This window comes from Gavialis gangeticus, unplaced genomic scaffold (genome assembly GCF_001723915.1).
Source record: "Gavialis gangeticus isolate Ggan-Ray unplaced genomic scaffold, GavGan_comp1, whole genome shotgun sequence".
Taxonomy (NCBI): domain Eukaryota; kingdom Metazoa; phylum Chordata; order Crocodylia; family Gavialidae; genus Gavialis; species Gavialis gangeticus.
The window spans coordinates 153,830,482-153,846,934 of NW_017729025.1; the positions used below are offsets into that span (position 1 = coordinate 153,830,482).

General features: G+C 46.8%; 1 protein-coding gene and 1 long non-coding RNA gene across 2 annotated transcripts in view; both read right to left on the minus strand.

Moving 5' to 3' along the window:
* The window catches only part of DRD4 (dopamine receptor D4), a 53,004-nt gene extending 47,529 nt beyond the window's left edge, over window positions 1–5,475 (minus strand). Inside the window, exon 1 of the mRNA XM_019519800.1 lies at window positions 5,135–5,475. Coding sequence (XP_019375345.1) covers window positions 5,135–5,392 — 258 coding nt within the window. The 5' untranslated portion in view covers window positions 5,393–5,475. The remainder of the gene's footprint in view (window positions 1–5,134) is intronic.
* Window positions 5,476–7,356: 1,881 nt separating this feature from the next.
* The window catches only part of LOC109299220, a 116,103-nt gene continuing 107,006 nt past the window's right edge, over window positions 7,357–16,453 (minus strand). Inside the window, exon 3 of the long non-coding RNA XR_002097796.1 lies at window positions 7,357–7,745. This is a non-coding gene — a long non-coding RNA (uncharacterized LOC109299220). The remainder of the gene's footprint in view (window positions 7,746–16,453) is intronic.

Below are 16,453 nucleotides of genomic sequence, written 5' to 3' on the forward strand. Positions count from 1 at the left end.
TGCCTGCCCCTGGTCTAGCTCCATCCTCTTTGGAACCACCTTTCAATTAGTTGAAGGCTGCTAGTAAATCCCTTCTCAATCTTCTCTTCTCTGGTCTAAATAAGCCCAGTTCCCTGAGCTGCTCCTCACAAGTCATGTGCCTCAGCCCTCTGAGCAGAGGGGCAAGACCTTCTAGCCAGGAACCTCCATATTTAAGTCCCAGCAGGGGCATTGGTACACCCCAGTCACAATCCCCAGCCTTGGCTGCAGCCAACACCTTGGTTCTGAGGAAGGCTTAAACCACCCCATCCCCAAAAAAACAACAGGAGGAGGAAAAATTCCCTCCCAGCTCTATGTAGCAACTAGTAAAGCCTGGGAAAGCTTGGAAATACTCCTAGTAGAACATAGTCATAGATACACCTAGATCATCCTGGACCAATGCCTGTCCTACCTCTTCTTGAACATCTCCCGCAACAAAGATCGCACCAAAAAGCTATCTTGGGAACAGAAATTAACAAGCTGGTTGGATGCTAAGAACCAATGACTGAACAATGATATTGATTTTATGGCATACTACAATCTACCTGATTCCTGAAACTCTTTCTTCACCCTACAGGTGAGAATGACCCTCTCCCCTTTTGACAGGCAATGTCTTCCCAGTAATCAGGTTCTTCTCTTCTGTTAATTCTTTGTCTGCTACTCCTGGGAATCTCTCTCTTTCTAATTTCACAGCCCTCAACACTATTTTTAATCACTTCTGTGCCTGTATCTTCCTTCAGACCTGATGAAGAATGTTTCACATTCAAAAGCTTGTCTAAGTCGATTCCAACTGTGAAGTTGGCCCAATAAATATATCCCTCACAAAAATCCTTGCCTCTCAAATAATTCCTGTATTATCATGGCTATAGCATCATTCTGAGGGAGGAAAAGGAATCCCAGCTACAAAGCCCCAGAAAAAAAGACTACATCACTGCTGAAGTGATAGCTCACTCATAAGAATGAATGGATGAGTGATCCCTCATGAACTCTTCTTGCCAGCCTGAAGCAGCAGCCAACAATTCTGGCTGCAAACCAAATGAATTCAGTGGGTGACAGTAACAAATTACAGAAGCAAAGGCACAAGCTGTGAGCACCATCTCTATGCCCCAGGCAGCCACACTACTTATGGAATAGGGATATTTCCTAGGCAAAACTGTACTGGGCACAGCTCCCTGAAAGGCAGGGTTTCTGGTTCAATTCAGCTCTCTGAATTGTTTCAATGCAAAGTGAACCCCAAACTTATCTTTTTTTCCTTTAATTTCCAGCAAACTGGAAACTCCCCAGCCCCTGCAGCTTCTCCCAAAACTGAAGGTCTTTTTAACTTCACTGTTCATAGCAGCTGAGGAACTGACAAAAAAGGTCAATTTTGCCCAGCAGCTGCAGGGGACTCCCAGGGCGGATCTACCTACCTCCTGCCAGCAAGAGAAAGCAGGTCTAAGGTAAGGGCGAATATAATGCATTGGTCCAAGAGTGGCTACATGACATTTTTTGGACTGCAGAGCAGACTGACTGCATTGTCTCTGTAGTGCTGCCAACATAGCCAGAACACAGCAGGAATAATCGCTGAGGACCTTCAGCCCCGAGGGAGAACCACACAGGTACAAGGTTCAAATCCAGGAAACACACAGCTTCCAACACCTGGTGCATCTGTCCCAGGGACACAGCCCCTGCAGCTTCCAGTGTCTTACCCTGAGGCAGGTGGAGAATCCCTTGCTTAACACATAGCAAAACTACACCAGGCCATAGAGGTTTGGTTTGAAACTTTGTGGGCTCAGCGAACCAGCATTTTCCAACTAAACATTTCATCGGAAGGTTTCTGACCAGCCTGATGCTTACGCTCCCTCCACCCCCATTCAGCATCCTTTGCTAGAGGAGCTCCAGAGGTGCCCAGGTGAGATAAATGCACTGCATCCCAGCCTGTCACTGTGGCCCTGCATTTTAGGTGGCAGCCTGGTCATCTTTGCAAAGGCGGTGGCCACGGACAATGCTCATAAGCTAAAAACACTTCAAACCTGTGATGCAACATAGCTCCTGAAGCATGTTCAGCCCAAATCAGGGTTTTGTTTGTTTGACTCTTATATGACTACCTTTGAGCTATTGGGCACAGGTGCCACAGTGCAAGTTGCTGTGGGCTTAACGTCAAGCTTTACATCTCTGTGGGTCTGCAGCTTGAGGTGCACACATACACACGCACACGCAAGGTCCCACCTATCCAGCAAGTGGTGTGATATAGCAGGTCAACTTTGCCATAGTGTAACCATCCATATATCTTACCTCACAGCAAATACAGGGTACATTTATCCCACTTTTGCTTAGGGACAGGCTACATCACCGTCATTCAGGGTGGGGTGGGAGGGGTATAGAGAGGAGGCCTACATACTGGCAGTTACCACAGAGTAGCTGACACTACATTCACAGCCTAGGTTGCCTTGTAGTAACTTGTCCCTGTGCCCAGAACTTAAGCCTCATTTTCTAAAGTGACTTCCCAACCAAAGTCCCTCTGACTTTCAATGAAGCTTAGGAGCTTAAGGCCCAGACCCTCAGTAATATTTAGGCACCTGGAAAAAAACGGGGAGGTTGTCACTTACCTAACTCTGAACATTTGGGCTTTGAGTGACTTCTGATGATGAATCTTGGATGCTGTTCCACTCTGTGTTACAAGGTCTCAATCAACACTTGTAAAAACAAGCAAGGCCATGAAGAGGCTGGCTGGGAAGCAGTGCACAAGGCATCATCAAGTAGATCTCTCTACTGCCCCCCCTTGTGCTCATCACAAAACTTTAGGACAGTTTTACCATTGATCCTGCCCTCCTGAAGGAACATGCGCATCAGATGGTCACAGCAGGTTCCCAGAGGTTTATGGGTCTAACCAAGCAGGTAAGAGAACCCCAAATACTGCATCTTGGCCTCTGGGGTCTTCTACCGACTTCCCCCAATTTACTCAATCACATACAGACCCAACTTGCTCAGGTTCTGGGCTGTAGCCTCTCTCCACTGGTGCTGTCCTAGCTTACTATAGCCTGATACACCAGTATATGAACCCCAACCCTGTCCACATCTTTTAGCCCCACCTCTGTCCCAATAGACCCTTACTCTCTTAAATTAGCCTACACACTCCAGTCCTTACTCTGTGTGCTGTATCCATCAGCTGAACTTCCACCAATTGGATGAGGGAGATAAAAAGAAAGGGGATAGATCCTTGAGCAACACATCCCATGCTTTCTGGCTTTGCCTCCAAGCTGGTGGCTGCCAAGCTACTTACGGGCTCTCAAACAACTTGGGCTCAACTGAATTTGATATTTGGAAGTGCTGTTTTGTTCCTACTTGAGCTCCCTAGATGGAGACTCACAGGGCTATTTGAACCTGACAGACCTTTTGGTCTTAATCCCCCTGTTCTACAGGTAATCCATCTGCAAGAGGGGAATTGTATGTCCTCCCACACCCCAGGTTTAATTACAGTGCTGAAAGCTCCTTGATCCTCAGAGGACAGGTGCTGTATACAGCAGAAAGAAATAATGATACTCCTGTCCTGTTTCAGCAGCTCTCTGCAGTGGTCTTCATCACAGGATCTCCAAGGCAAAGTCAGTGCTCCTGAAACCCACCTATTGGGTTTCAGCAAGATAAAATGCATTATAACCATTATATGCCTGGGGAAATGGAGGCTAGAACAACATGACCAAGGTAGCTCTGCGAGTCAGAGCTGCAAACCGGACCTACATTCTGAAACCTGGTCCCTTGTTTCAGCCATTAGACTTGCTGCTTTTCCGCTGGACCTTGAGCATTTTAAAAGGTAACATAGGACCTGATCCCAAACCCACTGAAGTCATGGACTCTTTCCATTGACTTCCACATGCTTTGGACAGGGCTTATAAGCAACAGAGAGAGAGAGAGAGACACAGAGAGACAGAGAACACACAGGGAGCCACCACTTATCAAGGAATTTATGCCAGCACGGTCTCCCTATTCAGAAGAAATCACGGAAAGTAAACAGACCCAGACACCACTTTTACAGCAGTGAGTTTAAGGGAAAGGAAAAGAAAAAAAATCCATGTGTCTCTATCCCAAAACAGGATTTTCATTGCCATGGAACGACCTTATTTCTTTCATAAACTGCTTTTCTTATCCCCAAGATACTGATCAGCTTATGGTGGACTGCAAGATATAGTGCAGAAGAATGCCTCTTCCTCCCCCCAGCAGGAATGCATCCAGAGAGCTGTTCGCTGAGTTTGCTTTCTGAGCCCACTGAAGCCAGTGCTATAGTCTTTCCACCAGCCTGGAGGTCCTTTGGATCCCTGAGCTGACACAGTATCATACCACTTTCTATTCATTCCTCCAAAGCTGACAAAAATCCCCTGTTCCCAACCAGTCCTTCTTGTTTATGTTACAGTTAACTTTGTAAATATGGGGCTCTTTTACTCCTTAATACACTGCTGGGACAGGACCATACTTGGAGGATGCCTGTCTCGTATCCAAGAGGTCTGACGCATACAGTTCTGCCTTTCAGTCTATTCCACACTAACTCCTCTCTGGCCCTGGTCACACAGGGGATGTGGTCTAGCCACTGTCAGACAGCGCTTTTGGCTGGGTTGCCAGCAGGACCTCCCTGCTCCAGAGGTCTCCAGTATCTGGGTGTTATACACTGGATGGGCAATTCTCCACTCTGGGGTGCTGTGAGATTCTTTTAAGGGTGTTGCATAGTAGCACTGTTAAATCCACAAGCACCTCCATATGATTCACAAACAAAACCCAGAGATTTTGAATGGGTATCCACAGGGTCGTGAATGCTCTCGCCTGCCGTGGGCTCTCCGGAGCCTCTGCCACAGGAGAATCACTCTCTCATTCCCACCCCCAGCAAGGAAGCGAGTGAAAGCTCAGAGCTGGCATTTTCCACAGAGTGCCTTGAGTCGACCAAAAAGTATACAGGGTCTCAAGAGGCTGAGAGCCACTGCACTAGCCCCAAGAGCCCCTGGCTCCTGCACCAACACCCACGAGCCGGCTCCGGGCTCTTGCCAGGAGGCCGGGTGGCATCTCAGAGAGAACCCAGCTGGGCAGACCAACTCCACGAGATGAAGACCACAAGTCTCACGCCCAACCAGCCCTAGCGACCCCAGCTTACCTCCGAGTAGACGTAGAGGGGCAGGACCAGGATGGCCAGCAGCAGGTCGGCCACGGCCAGGCTGACGATGAAGTAGTTGGTGGTGGTCTTCAGCGCCCGCTCCATGCAGACGCTGAGGCAAACCAGCAGGTTCCCGCAGATGATGAAGAGGATGAGGAGGATGCCCAGCACCAGGGCGGCCACATTGTGCCCCGGCTGCCCGCCCGGCACCTGCACTGTGGCATTGGACGGGTCCTCCTCCGTGCCATTGCTCTGCATGGCTGGGGGCTCGGGGGGCACCTTGGCACCCCCAGCCCCTGGCTCCTTTAGGGGGCTCCCTGCAGCTTCTTCCAGGGGCCCCTCATGGAGGGGAAGGGTGTGGGGGGGCTTCCCTCGCTTTAGGGCTGGGGCTCACACCCCGCCATGGTCCCTGCAGGGCCGGGCGGGATGTGGGCACCCGGCACCAGCCCCGCGGCTGCAGAGCAGTCTCCGCTCGCTGCCGGCGGCCCTTCCCGCCCGCCGAGCCGCTGAGGGGGCAGCTCCCGCCGGGGCGGGGCGGGCGTCTCGCGAAGAGCCGCTCAAGCGGGGTGGGGCTTCAGGCCCGCAGCCACGTGGGCCCGCGCCCCTCCCCGACCCGAGAGCCTCCCCCTGAGTTTTTTCCCCCGGCGGGGCTGGCCCTGATGCTGGCCGCGGGGAGGTTTTGGAGGCGGGAGCGGCGCGTGTCTCCGGGAGAAGTTGTCCCCCGAGGCAGACGAGGCGCCTTTAAAAAAAACACAAACCCGGGGCAAACTTCTCCCGCTCCTGACATCACAAGCCCCGCGGTGTGACGTCATAATGCAGGCCCCGCGGGGAGGGGGGTCAAGAGTTGGAGGGAAGTAGGGCTGGAAGGGATCTTCCTGCAGGCATCTAGTGCAGTTTTTCTCCTCGGCAACGCGTAGGGGGTGCCCGCGGGGGCACATGCACCCCCTGAGCTTGGCAGTGTGCCCCCTGCAAAAAGCGCAGTCACCACTCGCCATCGCCCTTGCCACCGACTCCGCCAGTGGCATCTGTGGGCAGTCCCCGATTGCTGCAGGCCACTGCCAAGTGTTTGCGGGTGGTCGCCAACCGCTGCTTGGCGCTTACCCCCACCCTGCCACCGCCACCACCACAGCTGCCTGCAGGAGCTTCCTGCTCACCACTGCTACCACCACCTGTGGAGGGTGGTTGTGCTCCCACAGCCTCCGGGGACATATGGCGTTTATGACCCATGGGTTGTAACCAGGGTGGGTGTCATAGAGGACAGTCTGGTTGTCCCCTGTCCTCTATTGATACGAAACCCGATGCCTTTATGTCCTCTATTTTTCAGTTTCGTATCAATAGAGGACAGAGTAGCAGAAAACCAGAATGTCCTCTATGATGGCCACCCTAGTTGTAGCCCAAAAGTGGGTTGCAAGAATATATGAAAGGGTCACGAACAAACTTTAAGAATGCATTCTCCTTTTAAAGGAGAAAAACATGGGGAATTGTGGCTTTTCCCTTGCAGGCTGGCAGAGCTCCAGTCTGCCAGGGGCTGCCTGGGGCTACTTACCCCTCACCCCACCCCACTCCCACACCCACCCTGCCCCATACACTAGGGGCTGGGGGCAGTGGGTTGGGAGTGAGGGGCACTGGGTCAGGACTGGCCACTGATGTTTACCAAAGGGTCTTGATACAAAAAAGTTTGAGAATAATTCCTAGAAGACCATTTCTGGCTCAACATTAGGAAAAACTTCTTTACAGCTAGGGTGTCCAGACTGTGGAATAGGCTCCCTCTAGACGTGGTGTAATCGCAATTGCCTGTCCTGGGGATCTTCAAGAGGAGACTGGACGGTCACCTCGCTGCGCTGGGGTCACCTGACCCCAGCTGTCTTTCCTGCCTGGTGCAGGGGGGCTGGACTCAATGATCTTCCAAGGTCCTTTCCAGCCTTATAGTCTATGAAAAAACCACAGATCTAATGCAACCCTGTTCCTGAGGCAGGATCATTTCTCTCCAAAGCATCCCATACAACCGTAACTGAAACTCTGCATAAGACTGCCCTCAGCCCTGACAAGGTGGAGCCCAAACCCTTCTCACTCACACAACAAGACTGGCAGGTGGTGATCAGTGTCACGCTGGCTAAAGGGTTCTTGGTTGTAGCCATGTTGGGCTAGGGACATCGCTAGATAAGGTTCTTTGGGTAGATGTGATATTTTTTTATTAGGCCAACTAAATAGTTGGAAAAATTGTTCTTTGGAAGCTTTTGGGCACAAACACCCTTCTTCAGGCTCAAGTCACTCTGGGCTGTTCCTGTGCTAACAGACCTGACACTGAAAAATGACTAGAAAAATAATAATTCTGGTGTAAATGATACCTCTGCTCCCTTCCCAAACTTTCCATGTATCTCCAAGTAACTACAGTGCTCCAGTTCCCAGACTGTTAGGACTCATTAGGTTTTTTAATCCGAAGGACAATGTGCCAGCATTTTTTCTCTGCTACTGCTGCTGTTTCGCTCTTCGATTAGCCAGGCTCGGAGTCTAGCAATAATTGATTGGCATATCTGTATTCATTAGCTGGGACTTTCTAGGGTCAAGGAAGCCTGATGTTGGAATGCATCCCTGTCTCTTCTGTGAACTGCTGAGGAATGAAAAGAGACAATGTTTGTATTGAAATCTGAAACTCCTAATTAAAAAAAAACCCCAAACCCAAACCAACAAACAGCAACAGCGTAAACAGCCACTGGAAGAATGTGACTGATTGGCATCATGAGTGAAAAGTTAGCATGATTCCCCTCCACAATGAACACAAGGAAGTGGTTTGGAGCCAAAACTTCAGTTGGACATAAGACGGGTTTATCTGTTGAAAAGAATGGAATTGTGCCTAATTGTGGCTGCTGAGAATGAAGCCTTGGGTATACTGTGGGTTGTTTGTTGTGGTGTGGTCCTAAGGCTTTCTCAGCAGCCCTTGACTTGGGAAATGAGCCCTTGACTTGGGAATGGCTGATGTACAAGGTAAGCCACCCCAAACAAGCCACCCTTTGTATCCCATTGTTCTTCATGCAGAGTCTCTATATAGAGACAGGGTGAGGCGATCTAGGGTTCTGTAGCTATAGCTCCACTTCTGCCCCCAGTTTTGAAGTGGCCAAGGGGCCAGTACCCACCACAGGAGCTGTGAGTGTCTGCTTAGGTGTGTGGCACTGTTCCCTGCGTTCTTCTCCAAGTTTTCTGCTAGTATGGGGTGATCCAGAGTGGTGCAATAAGGCCCATCGCTGAGATGCATGAAGCCAGTAAAACTGCTCAGAGCTCAGGCTGTTTGCAGATGCAAGCACACTTTATTGCACTGGTTACACCTGAGGTACTTTTCAAGGTTTTCTTCACAGGTACAAGGGCTAGAAAGGTTCATTTGACTGGGGCCACAAAGCTTCTGTCTTCGCCTGGCAGTGTGCATATACCACATGTCTTCCAAATTATAGCACAGATTAATATAACTGCCGAATCCTTCCATCTGTGCAACCAGGCACCATAGGACCCTGCCTGCTATGATAACTAAAACCATGGTTCAAAGTTGATACCATTTTCTTGGAAGTCCTGATGATAACGTACAGTACCTCACAGTGCAACAGGGAAAGATGCTCAAGCTGTGGACCACTGGAAAGCAATGGCTCCCAGCTCCCCTTTCTAGCCATAATGGTACAGCAGAAAGTGGATTTGAAGGGCCCAATCCAAAATCTGTTGAACAAATTTGGGATTAGATTCTTAATCTGTCACTGTCCATCCTGCAGTTCAGGTCTGAAATTTGGGGGGATGCTGGTGCCTGATACTTTTGCACTGGGGGAGGGGGAAGGCTGCCAGTAACTCATTTGGTTACAGCTACTCACAGATTTCAGTTATTAAAGAACCATTTCTTTGATAATGATATGTGTGGAGCAAAAATCTCTCTCTGGGAGAAGCAAAGCAAAGGTTTACAGTACTGAGCATGGAAAAGCCGAATAATCCAATTTGCAGCCATGGCCTGCTGCATTCATGTGCAAGATTTATCCTCCTTGAAAAGTGCATCAGTGTTTTAAGGTGGTACACATGAAATTCTCTTTCACTATAATTGTCTAGACTTTGGATGATGTGTAACTCATAAATTAAAGTAATTTCTGTTGAAGCATTGGGCTTTTCAGATTTCCTGGTAATGAAGCCTGATTTGTGATGTCTAAATCTTGTATGAAGGTCAGCATCAAGGTTTCTTTGCTTATTATTGTCTATTTAGGAGCAATGGAAGGAAAGTGCTCAACAAAAGGGATTCTTGCTTGATCTTGATTCATATTTGATGAATGTACAATGGACAGGGAATGTAAAACAGATGCATGTACGTGAGTGCCTGCACTACGCCTACCCATCAGTTTTATCCTTTTCCACCTTTATAAACATCTTCAGTAGCCACAAATAGATTTTTAACTAAGCAAATAAAAAGGACTGATATATACTGCACAGGGCATGCACTTCTCCTGTCCACTTACTACCAGCAAGAAGAGCCTTGTTCTTTCATAGTTGTGCCTCTAGCATCCTAGCAGGAAAAAAGTCTTCATATGCCATAACATTTAGCCATGTCTTGGTAACCACAAAACACCAGAATTGAAGCACATAATGGCTGCTGTGGATTATGCTTCTTTCCTAGCCCAGGAGGGAGAGGTGGAGTGCATCCTTCAGGGACACAGTTAGTTTTATCCCTGTTAGGGCCACTAAGCTGTAGATCCGCAGTTCTGTAGTTGCAGCTAGAGACTAATACTGAGGAGTTGGCCCTGCCTCTACCTGCCATGTTGAGCCCATGCTGTAGCAGTTAAGATTCTGGAAACACCTTTTTCCTTCACTCTTCCTTCCTAAAACAATTCAGAATATAGCCCAGCAGCTGATGATTTGTGATTCTTGCTTGTCTACTCAGGAGCACTAGGGAAAATCAATCCAAATGAATGAAAGGTGTGAATTTAAAGTGGAATAGTTAAACTTTACATGTTTGTAGGCTATTGAATTGGTTTATTTTGGTTTGGCGTAACTCTGTTCTGGTCCAGAAAATCAGCTTCTCTGCTTAAGACTTGCACCTCAATTTGGAAGTCTGATTTTTGGGGAAAGGTACATGCAGTATCTGGGTAAATACAGAAACTGGAAAAATAGCCACTCTGTTTTAAATTTGCACCATACCTTAACCTGAATTAACTTCTCTGTGAAGATGTCCTTCCCGTCTGCTTGCTATAGGGACTTGTTACTTCTTCACACTAGATTTTGTACCCCTTGCTCATGTTGACAACAAGTCTCATAAATCATCCCACTGTGCCAAGTTTTAAAGGTATGTGCTGCTCCCTTGACTCTGGTGAATAGTGGGTTCAGATGCTGGGTCTTAGATTGTAGGCTGTTTGGGAAGAAACCATCTTTTCTGTGTGCATATACAATGTCTAACATTATAGGTCCCTGACTGCATTACTACAGTGCAAGGATAAAACAGGAACAGCAATGAAATGCATAGTCTATTCCTACTTCTGTAGATGCTTTACAGAAAATGACAGAAAAGGACCCTTTCCATCATGCAGTGCAGTTATATGTTAACAAGCTCTCTGGAGGAAGCAGTACTACTTGTATTTGTGTCTTTAAAATATGAAAGAAATGTCTTCTGTTCAAGAACAGGAGAGAGCATTCCTTTGACTTCTAAAGTGACTGCCCTTAAAATCATAGCAAGCTTTTAGTATTTCAAAAATCCCCCAACCACCCACTTGACACAGTGACCTTTGTTCTTGGAACTGTCACCCCAAGCACTCAGGATGGTCCCTTTTCAATTGATGAGAGCTGTGTCCCTGCTAGCCATTTCCTTGTTTGTTTTTTTCTTTAAGAAACCACAGAAATATGCTGGAATGGTTTGACTGATTCTGAAAGTCTGAACAATGGACAGTGAATGCTTATGAATTTCCATGGAGAACATGCTGGGGTGGCCACCAGGTTCAAACAAGCTGTTACTGCTTTAACATTCGTCTTTGCAAAGGATTCTGATTTCCTGTTATGCCACAATACAGCAAGGAGACTCAGGACATGTCTCATGGATGTTGTGAAAGGCTTGTTATAGCAGGGCAGTTTGTCCCTTTAAGGAGGAATAATCAGCCCTGTTCAGAAAGCCTAGCTGTAAGGCATCTGGGTAAGCAGGGAGTATCCTACCCCACAGAAGAATAAGTGAAAGGAATGAGGAAGCTAAGTGTGAAGGGAACTGCTTGCTCCAAGGAGGGACTAAACTGTTGTGCCAGGGCCAGAGCAAAAGGGACTCCTTTCTTAGCATTTGAGACAGGACAGTGGGATTTTTTTGTTTGTTTATTTAGGCTGAGGACAAAAGTTAAACATAAGCCACTTTAAGTGATCAGAAACTGGTTTAAACCTATAACAGAACCGAAGCTCAGTGCACATAAACCAGTTTAAAAATGGCTGAAACTGGTTTAAGATAAATCTGGTTGAATGTAGTATCAGACTTAACTGATTTGGGTCAAACTGGTTTCTGTCCTAGACCCCTTCTTAGTTCAAGTTAAATCACAGTCCCCCAGCATGCTTTCCAGCCCTAGCTTCCTAGGTAGCTAGAGCAGTGAGGGCTGACTCACGGGGGAGGGAAGGGGGAACTGCCCTCCCAGGCAAACTCTGCCTAGGGGCTAGGATCAGGGAGGGGGGTTAAACACCCCTTACCCTGCTCAGATTTACTGCTGGCTGCAACTGTGGACTACAAATCCCAGAGATACCTGGAAGCAGGAAGAGGAAGCAATGAGCAACCCTGCACGGTCCTGCTGTTGTAATTCTGGACTGCAAATCCCAGAGACCTCAGGGGCAGCAGGAAGAGGAAGTGAGCATACAGCCAAAGAGCCCTGCTTTAGCACCCCCCAACTTGTGGCCTGAGCCACTGCAAGCATGTGGCTGCTTTTCCTGAATCAAATGTCTCTTCACTTCTGTTTCAATTTAATTTGTGCAGTTTAGATTAACCTGCAAAGACTGGATCTGTTCAGCCTCAGACTTTTTGACTGTCTTTACCTAGCCCATGAGACAGGGGGCTATCCACAACCAATTCACCAGAAGGGATGTGGTGGGTGAAGTTATGGAACATCAGCATATATTTTACCATCCTTCTACTTATACTTCACTTGTTTGCAATCATCAGACCAATAGAATAGTTCAGACATCAGTCAAGACTTTACAGCCCACTCTCTCTCATTTTTTAAATTTCATTTTGAGTACAATGTTTCAGAGGCTAGGCAAAGCTGAGAGACCTTTGTCATAAGCAAAGCACAGCACAGAATAAACATTTGCTGAGTATCAGTAGGACCATCCATCCTGTTCTGTTTTTTGTTGGTACATTTCTGAACCAATCACCAGAAACATTATAATTTCAGTGCCAACTTACCATAAGCAAAAAGTCTGGTTCCTAGTTATATGACTTAGATCTATGCAGGGCCAGGCTCCAAACACCCACAGCAAGGAGATGGCATCCAGCCAGCCTGGAGGCAAGGGATTGCCATGGGGCTTGATGGCACCAGTTGGCAAGCTGCTGGAGGATGGCCAGCATGGAGAAAGTGGCTCATAAATCACAGACACCTGGAGAAGCACCTTTACATGTCGGAAAGGCTGTGCCTTGTTTCTACAAAGCACTTTCTAGCAGCAAGCAGCTCAGGGTCAGAGTGGTGAGGTGGTCTCTCTGACTTTGCTTCCTCAAGGAAGCGCAAGCTCTTCAGGGACATTGGTGCTAAGAATGGCAGGCTGCAGGTTAAAAGCAGGCTCCCTGGGGCAGGAACAGAGGGCAAGGAGGAAATGAAGAACAGAGTATTACTGGCCAATTCCCCATTAAACAGGAAAATTCGCAGAAGTTTTGCCTTTTAAATGAACTCTACACTTAGACTGCTTACAGAAGTTTAAAAAAACAAAAACAAAACAGCACTTTAAACACAGCACACCCCTGAGTTGAGCCCAGCACATGCCCAAAAAAAGCAGTGCATTAGTTGGACCCAGCTTGCTGAACGTTCATATAGATTGAGCACTTTAGTGGGGCTTTTTTGGCACTTTAATAGCTGATTCAATCAGCTATTAGATAAAAGTGCCAAAAGGCCCTAGTAAAACACCTGATCTATACAGACACTGTGGAGCTCAGTCCAAATAATGCACTGTTTCTTCTGGTATAGCACTTTTTTGGGGGGGGCTTGTTTTTTTTAATCTGCAAGCAGCCTTAGTGTCTATTTTAAATCAAACAAGATCAGGGCCGCAGTGACGACACTGTATGATGACACCCACAGTGCCAAGGGACGGGGTGCAACAGTTGTCACTGTCTATTTGGACTTCCCAAAAGACTTTGACAAGTTCCACCATCAGAGACTCTTAACAAAATTAGGTAGTCAGGGGATTACAGAGAACGTCCATTCATGGATTAGAAATCAACTTAAAGACAGAAAAGAATGAGTATCAATGGTCAGTTTTCCAAATGGACAGAAGTAAACAGCGGGATCCCCCAGGGATCGGTGTTGGGCCTAAAGCTGCTATAACATATATAAATGATCTGGAAAAGAGAGTGAGTAGTGAGGTGGCCAAATTTGCAAGTGACACAAAATTATTCAAAGTGGTGAAGACCAAAGTGGACTATGAAGAACTATGGACGGATCTGGTACTATTGAGTGAATGGGCAACTAAATTCAATGTAGATAAGTGTAAAGTGATGCACCTGGGCAGAAACAACCCAAACTATATCTACACTCTAATGGGCTCTAGATTAGCTGTTACCACATAGGAAAGAGAGCTGGGAGTCAGTGTGGAGAGTTCACTAACAACATCAGCTCAGTGCTCAGCAGCCATCAAAAAGGCAAACAAAATGTTTGAGATTGGTAAGAAGCTAATTGTAAACAAAACTGGATGTATCATTATGTCCCTTTATAAATCCATGGTGTGTCCAGTTTCCATCCCTTGAATTCTGGTCCCCATACCTCAAAAAGGATCTAGAAGACCTGGAGAAGGTACAGAGAAGAGCAACAAGGATGATTAGTGGTATGGAACAGCTTCCATATGAGGAGAGAATAAAGAGGCTTCATTTTCCTTTAAGAATAGGATTATTTTATTCTTTCCAAGTAGAGATTGGTATATTGAAAGCCCAATATGCCATCTTCCATCCATGTCCTCTACTTTTTTTATAAATGGCTTATTAAGAACATTGGGTTATTTGATCTCAGCTGAGAATAGTCTGGGTCAGGAGTTGGCAACCTACAGCCATCTGTGCCTGGCTTGAGAAGCTAGGATGATGGAGCCAGCTGAAAGTGGAGGGAATCAGCAGTATATAGTGGCAGTAGTGTTCAAGAAGCTATATTGGGGTAACATACCCACATACGAGGCAGGGTAAGTTTTGATGGTTTAGCTTCCACTTAGAGTATGGTCATTGGTCATCGCAGATACACAACCTCCAAAAATGCAACGGCAGTGTCAGGTATGATGGGAACAGCTTGACAGCTCTGGGGACAGATATCAGCTATTACCATGCCTCAGGCATGGTACTGGGTATATAGGTGTATTCACAGCTGATTGCAGGTCTCCCACTCCCCATGGGATCTCCTGTCTTGCTTAAGAACTTAGATATGGCAGGGGGTGTTGAAGAGAAGCCCAGTGTCCTGACCCCAGAATAGCCAACTCCTTGCCAGGAAGCCAGCTTCTGATAACATGCCAAAGTGTTGAAAGTAACTCCAACCAACTCCCTCATGACAGCTTAATGGAGGATTTGATAGCCAGTTCAAAGGGCCAGAAACATTAAGAAAGGAGACAGCTGTCAGGGTTAACAGGAATTGAGAGGTTCGGCAGGCAGGCAGTTGGCTTTTAATATAATGAATTGTTTTAAATGGAGAAAGAAAATGGGAGAAGGAAAACACTTTTGAATGAATCTAAGAAAAATCCTTCAAATACAATGGTGAAAAATGTTCTAATACTGGAGCAAAAAGACCGTGCTATCTTCAGCCCAGAGAACAAAGGAAAGAGAATAGCGAGCCCCTGAAGTCATTCCTGTTCCTTTTGCTTGACACGTTGAACTAGAACAAGCTAAGAGAACTATGAAACTATGAACTATGAAACTATGAAACTATGAGAGCATTTTTGTGAGAAAGCATCAGCTGCAGAATTGGTCCAATTTTACAGTCTAGCTGGAATTAATTTCCAAGGCAATCTATACAAAGCAGGACTGTGCTTCTCTGGTTAGCTTTTTTGAGGATTTCTCTCTTTTTTAAAAAGAATGCATGGCTTCTTTGTTGTTTCAAGAATACCTTAATCACTTCCCCAGTAAGTATCAGGATTTCAAGTACACTCTGAATAGCTCTTTTATAATTTATACCTCAGTAAAACATGACATATTCAAATGAGAAGTAAGGCGTGAACTAGGCTTGTTTTTTATTTCATTAAACGTTGGCATGAAAATGGTGGATCCTCCCTGTGTTGAAGATCCAGACTGGAAGCTTTCTGAAAGATATGCATTAGGCAAATGATCAGGACCCATACATGAGTAAGCAAATAAAATAGGATGGCCTGTTTAATTCAGGGGATCAGACTGAATGACTGAATAGTCCCCTTGTGGCTCTAAAATATATGAATATCTTGGACCTATAACTTCTTGGTAGAGGCCACAGCACAGATAAAGTAAACTTCCATAGCAGGGGGAAAGGCCCTTTACCTGGGACCTCTTGAGCACATATTGACCACATTTTGTAGAAGCAGGACATTGACTGCCATGGTTCCCCTACTCTACCTATGGCAGGTTAGGGTGCTAGGTCTATATTGTGTCAGGGTTGATGGTAGTTTTATGTAGACTGTAAATTATGGTTTGTATGGGAAGGTTTGGATAGGAATGATTCTACCTCAGGCAGGGGATTGGACTAGATGACTCTAGAGGTCGCTTCCAGCCCTACTTCTCTATGACTTTGACTTTATGACACCAGTCCCTTTGGAAAATTTGTCCATAAGTATTTTCATATTGATGTTCTGGAGAGTTACTTAGATTACAAACTCCTTGGGACAGGGACTGTCTTTTTATTCTGGATTTGTACAGCCCCTAATACAATGAAGTCTGAGTCCATCATATGGGTTCTCGGTTGTGACTGCTGGGCAAATAAACAAGTTAAGTGGGTCTCTAAGGTGGCTTTAAAGAAATGGAAAATGAAATGCAGTAGCAACAAGTCGACACCGTGCTCCAGGTCCTATCTGGACCGTGGAGGTGGCTCTTGCCCATGTCAGTCCTTCCAGGCCGCAGCCCCATGACCGCTGTGGGTGCACACCCTCCTCTCACCCCACATGTCCATCCCCTGCCCCACATACTGGGGGTCT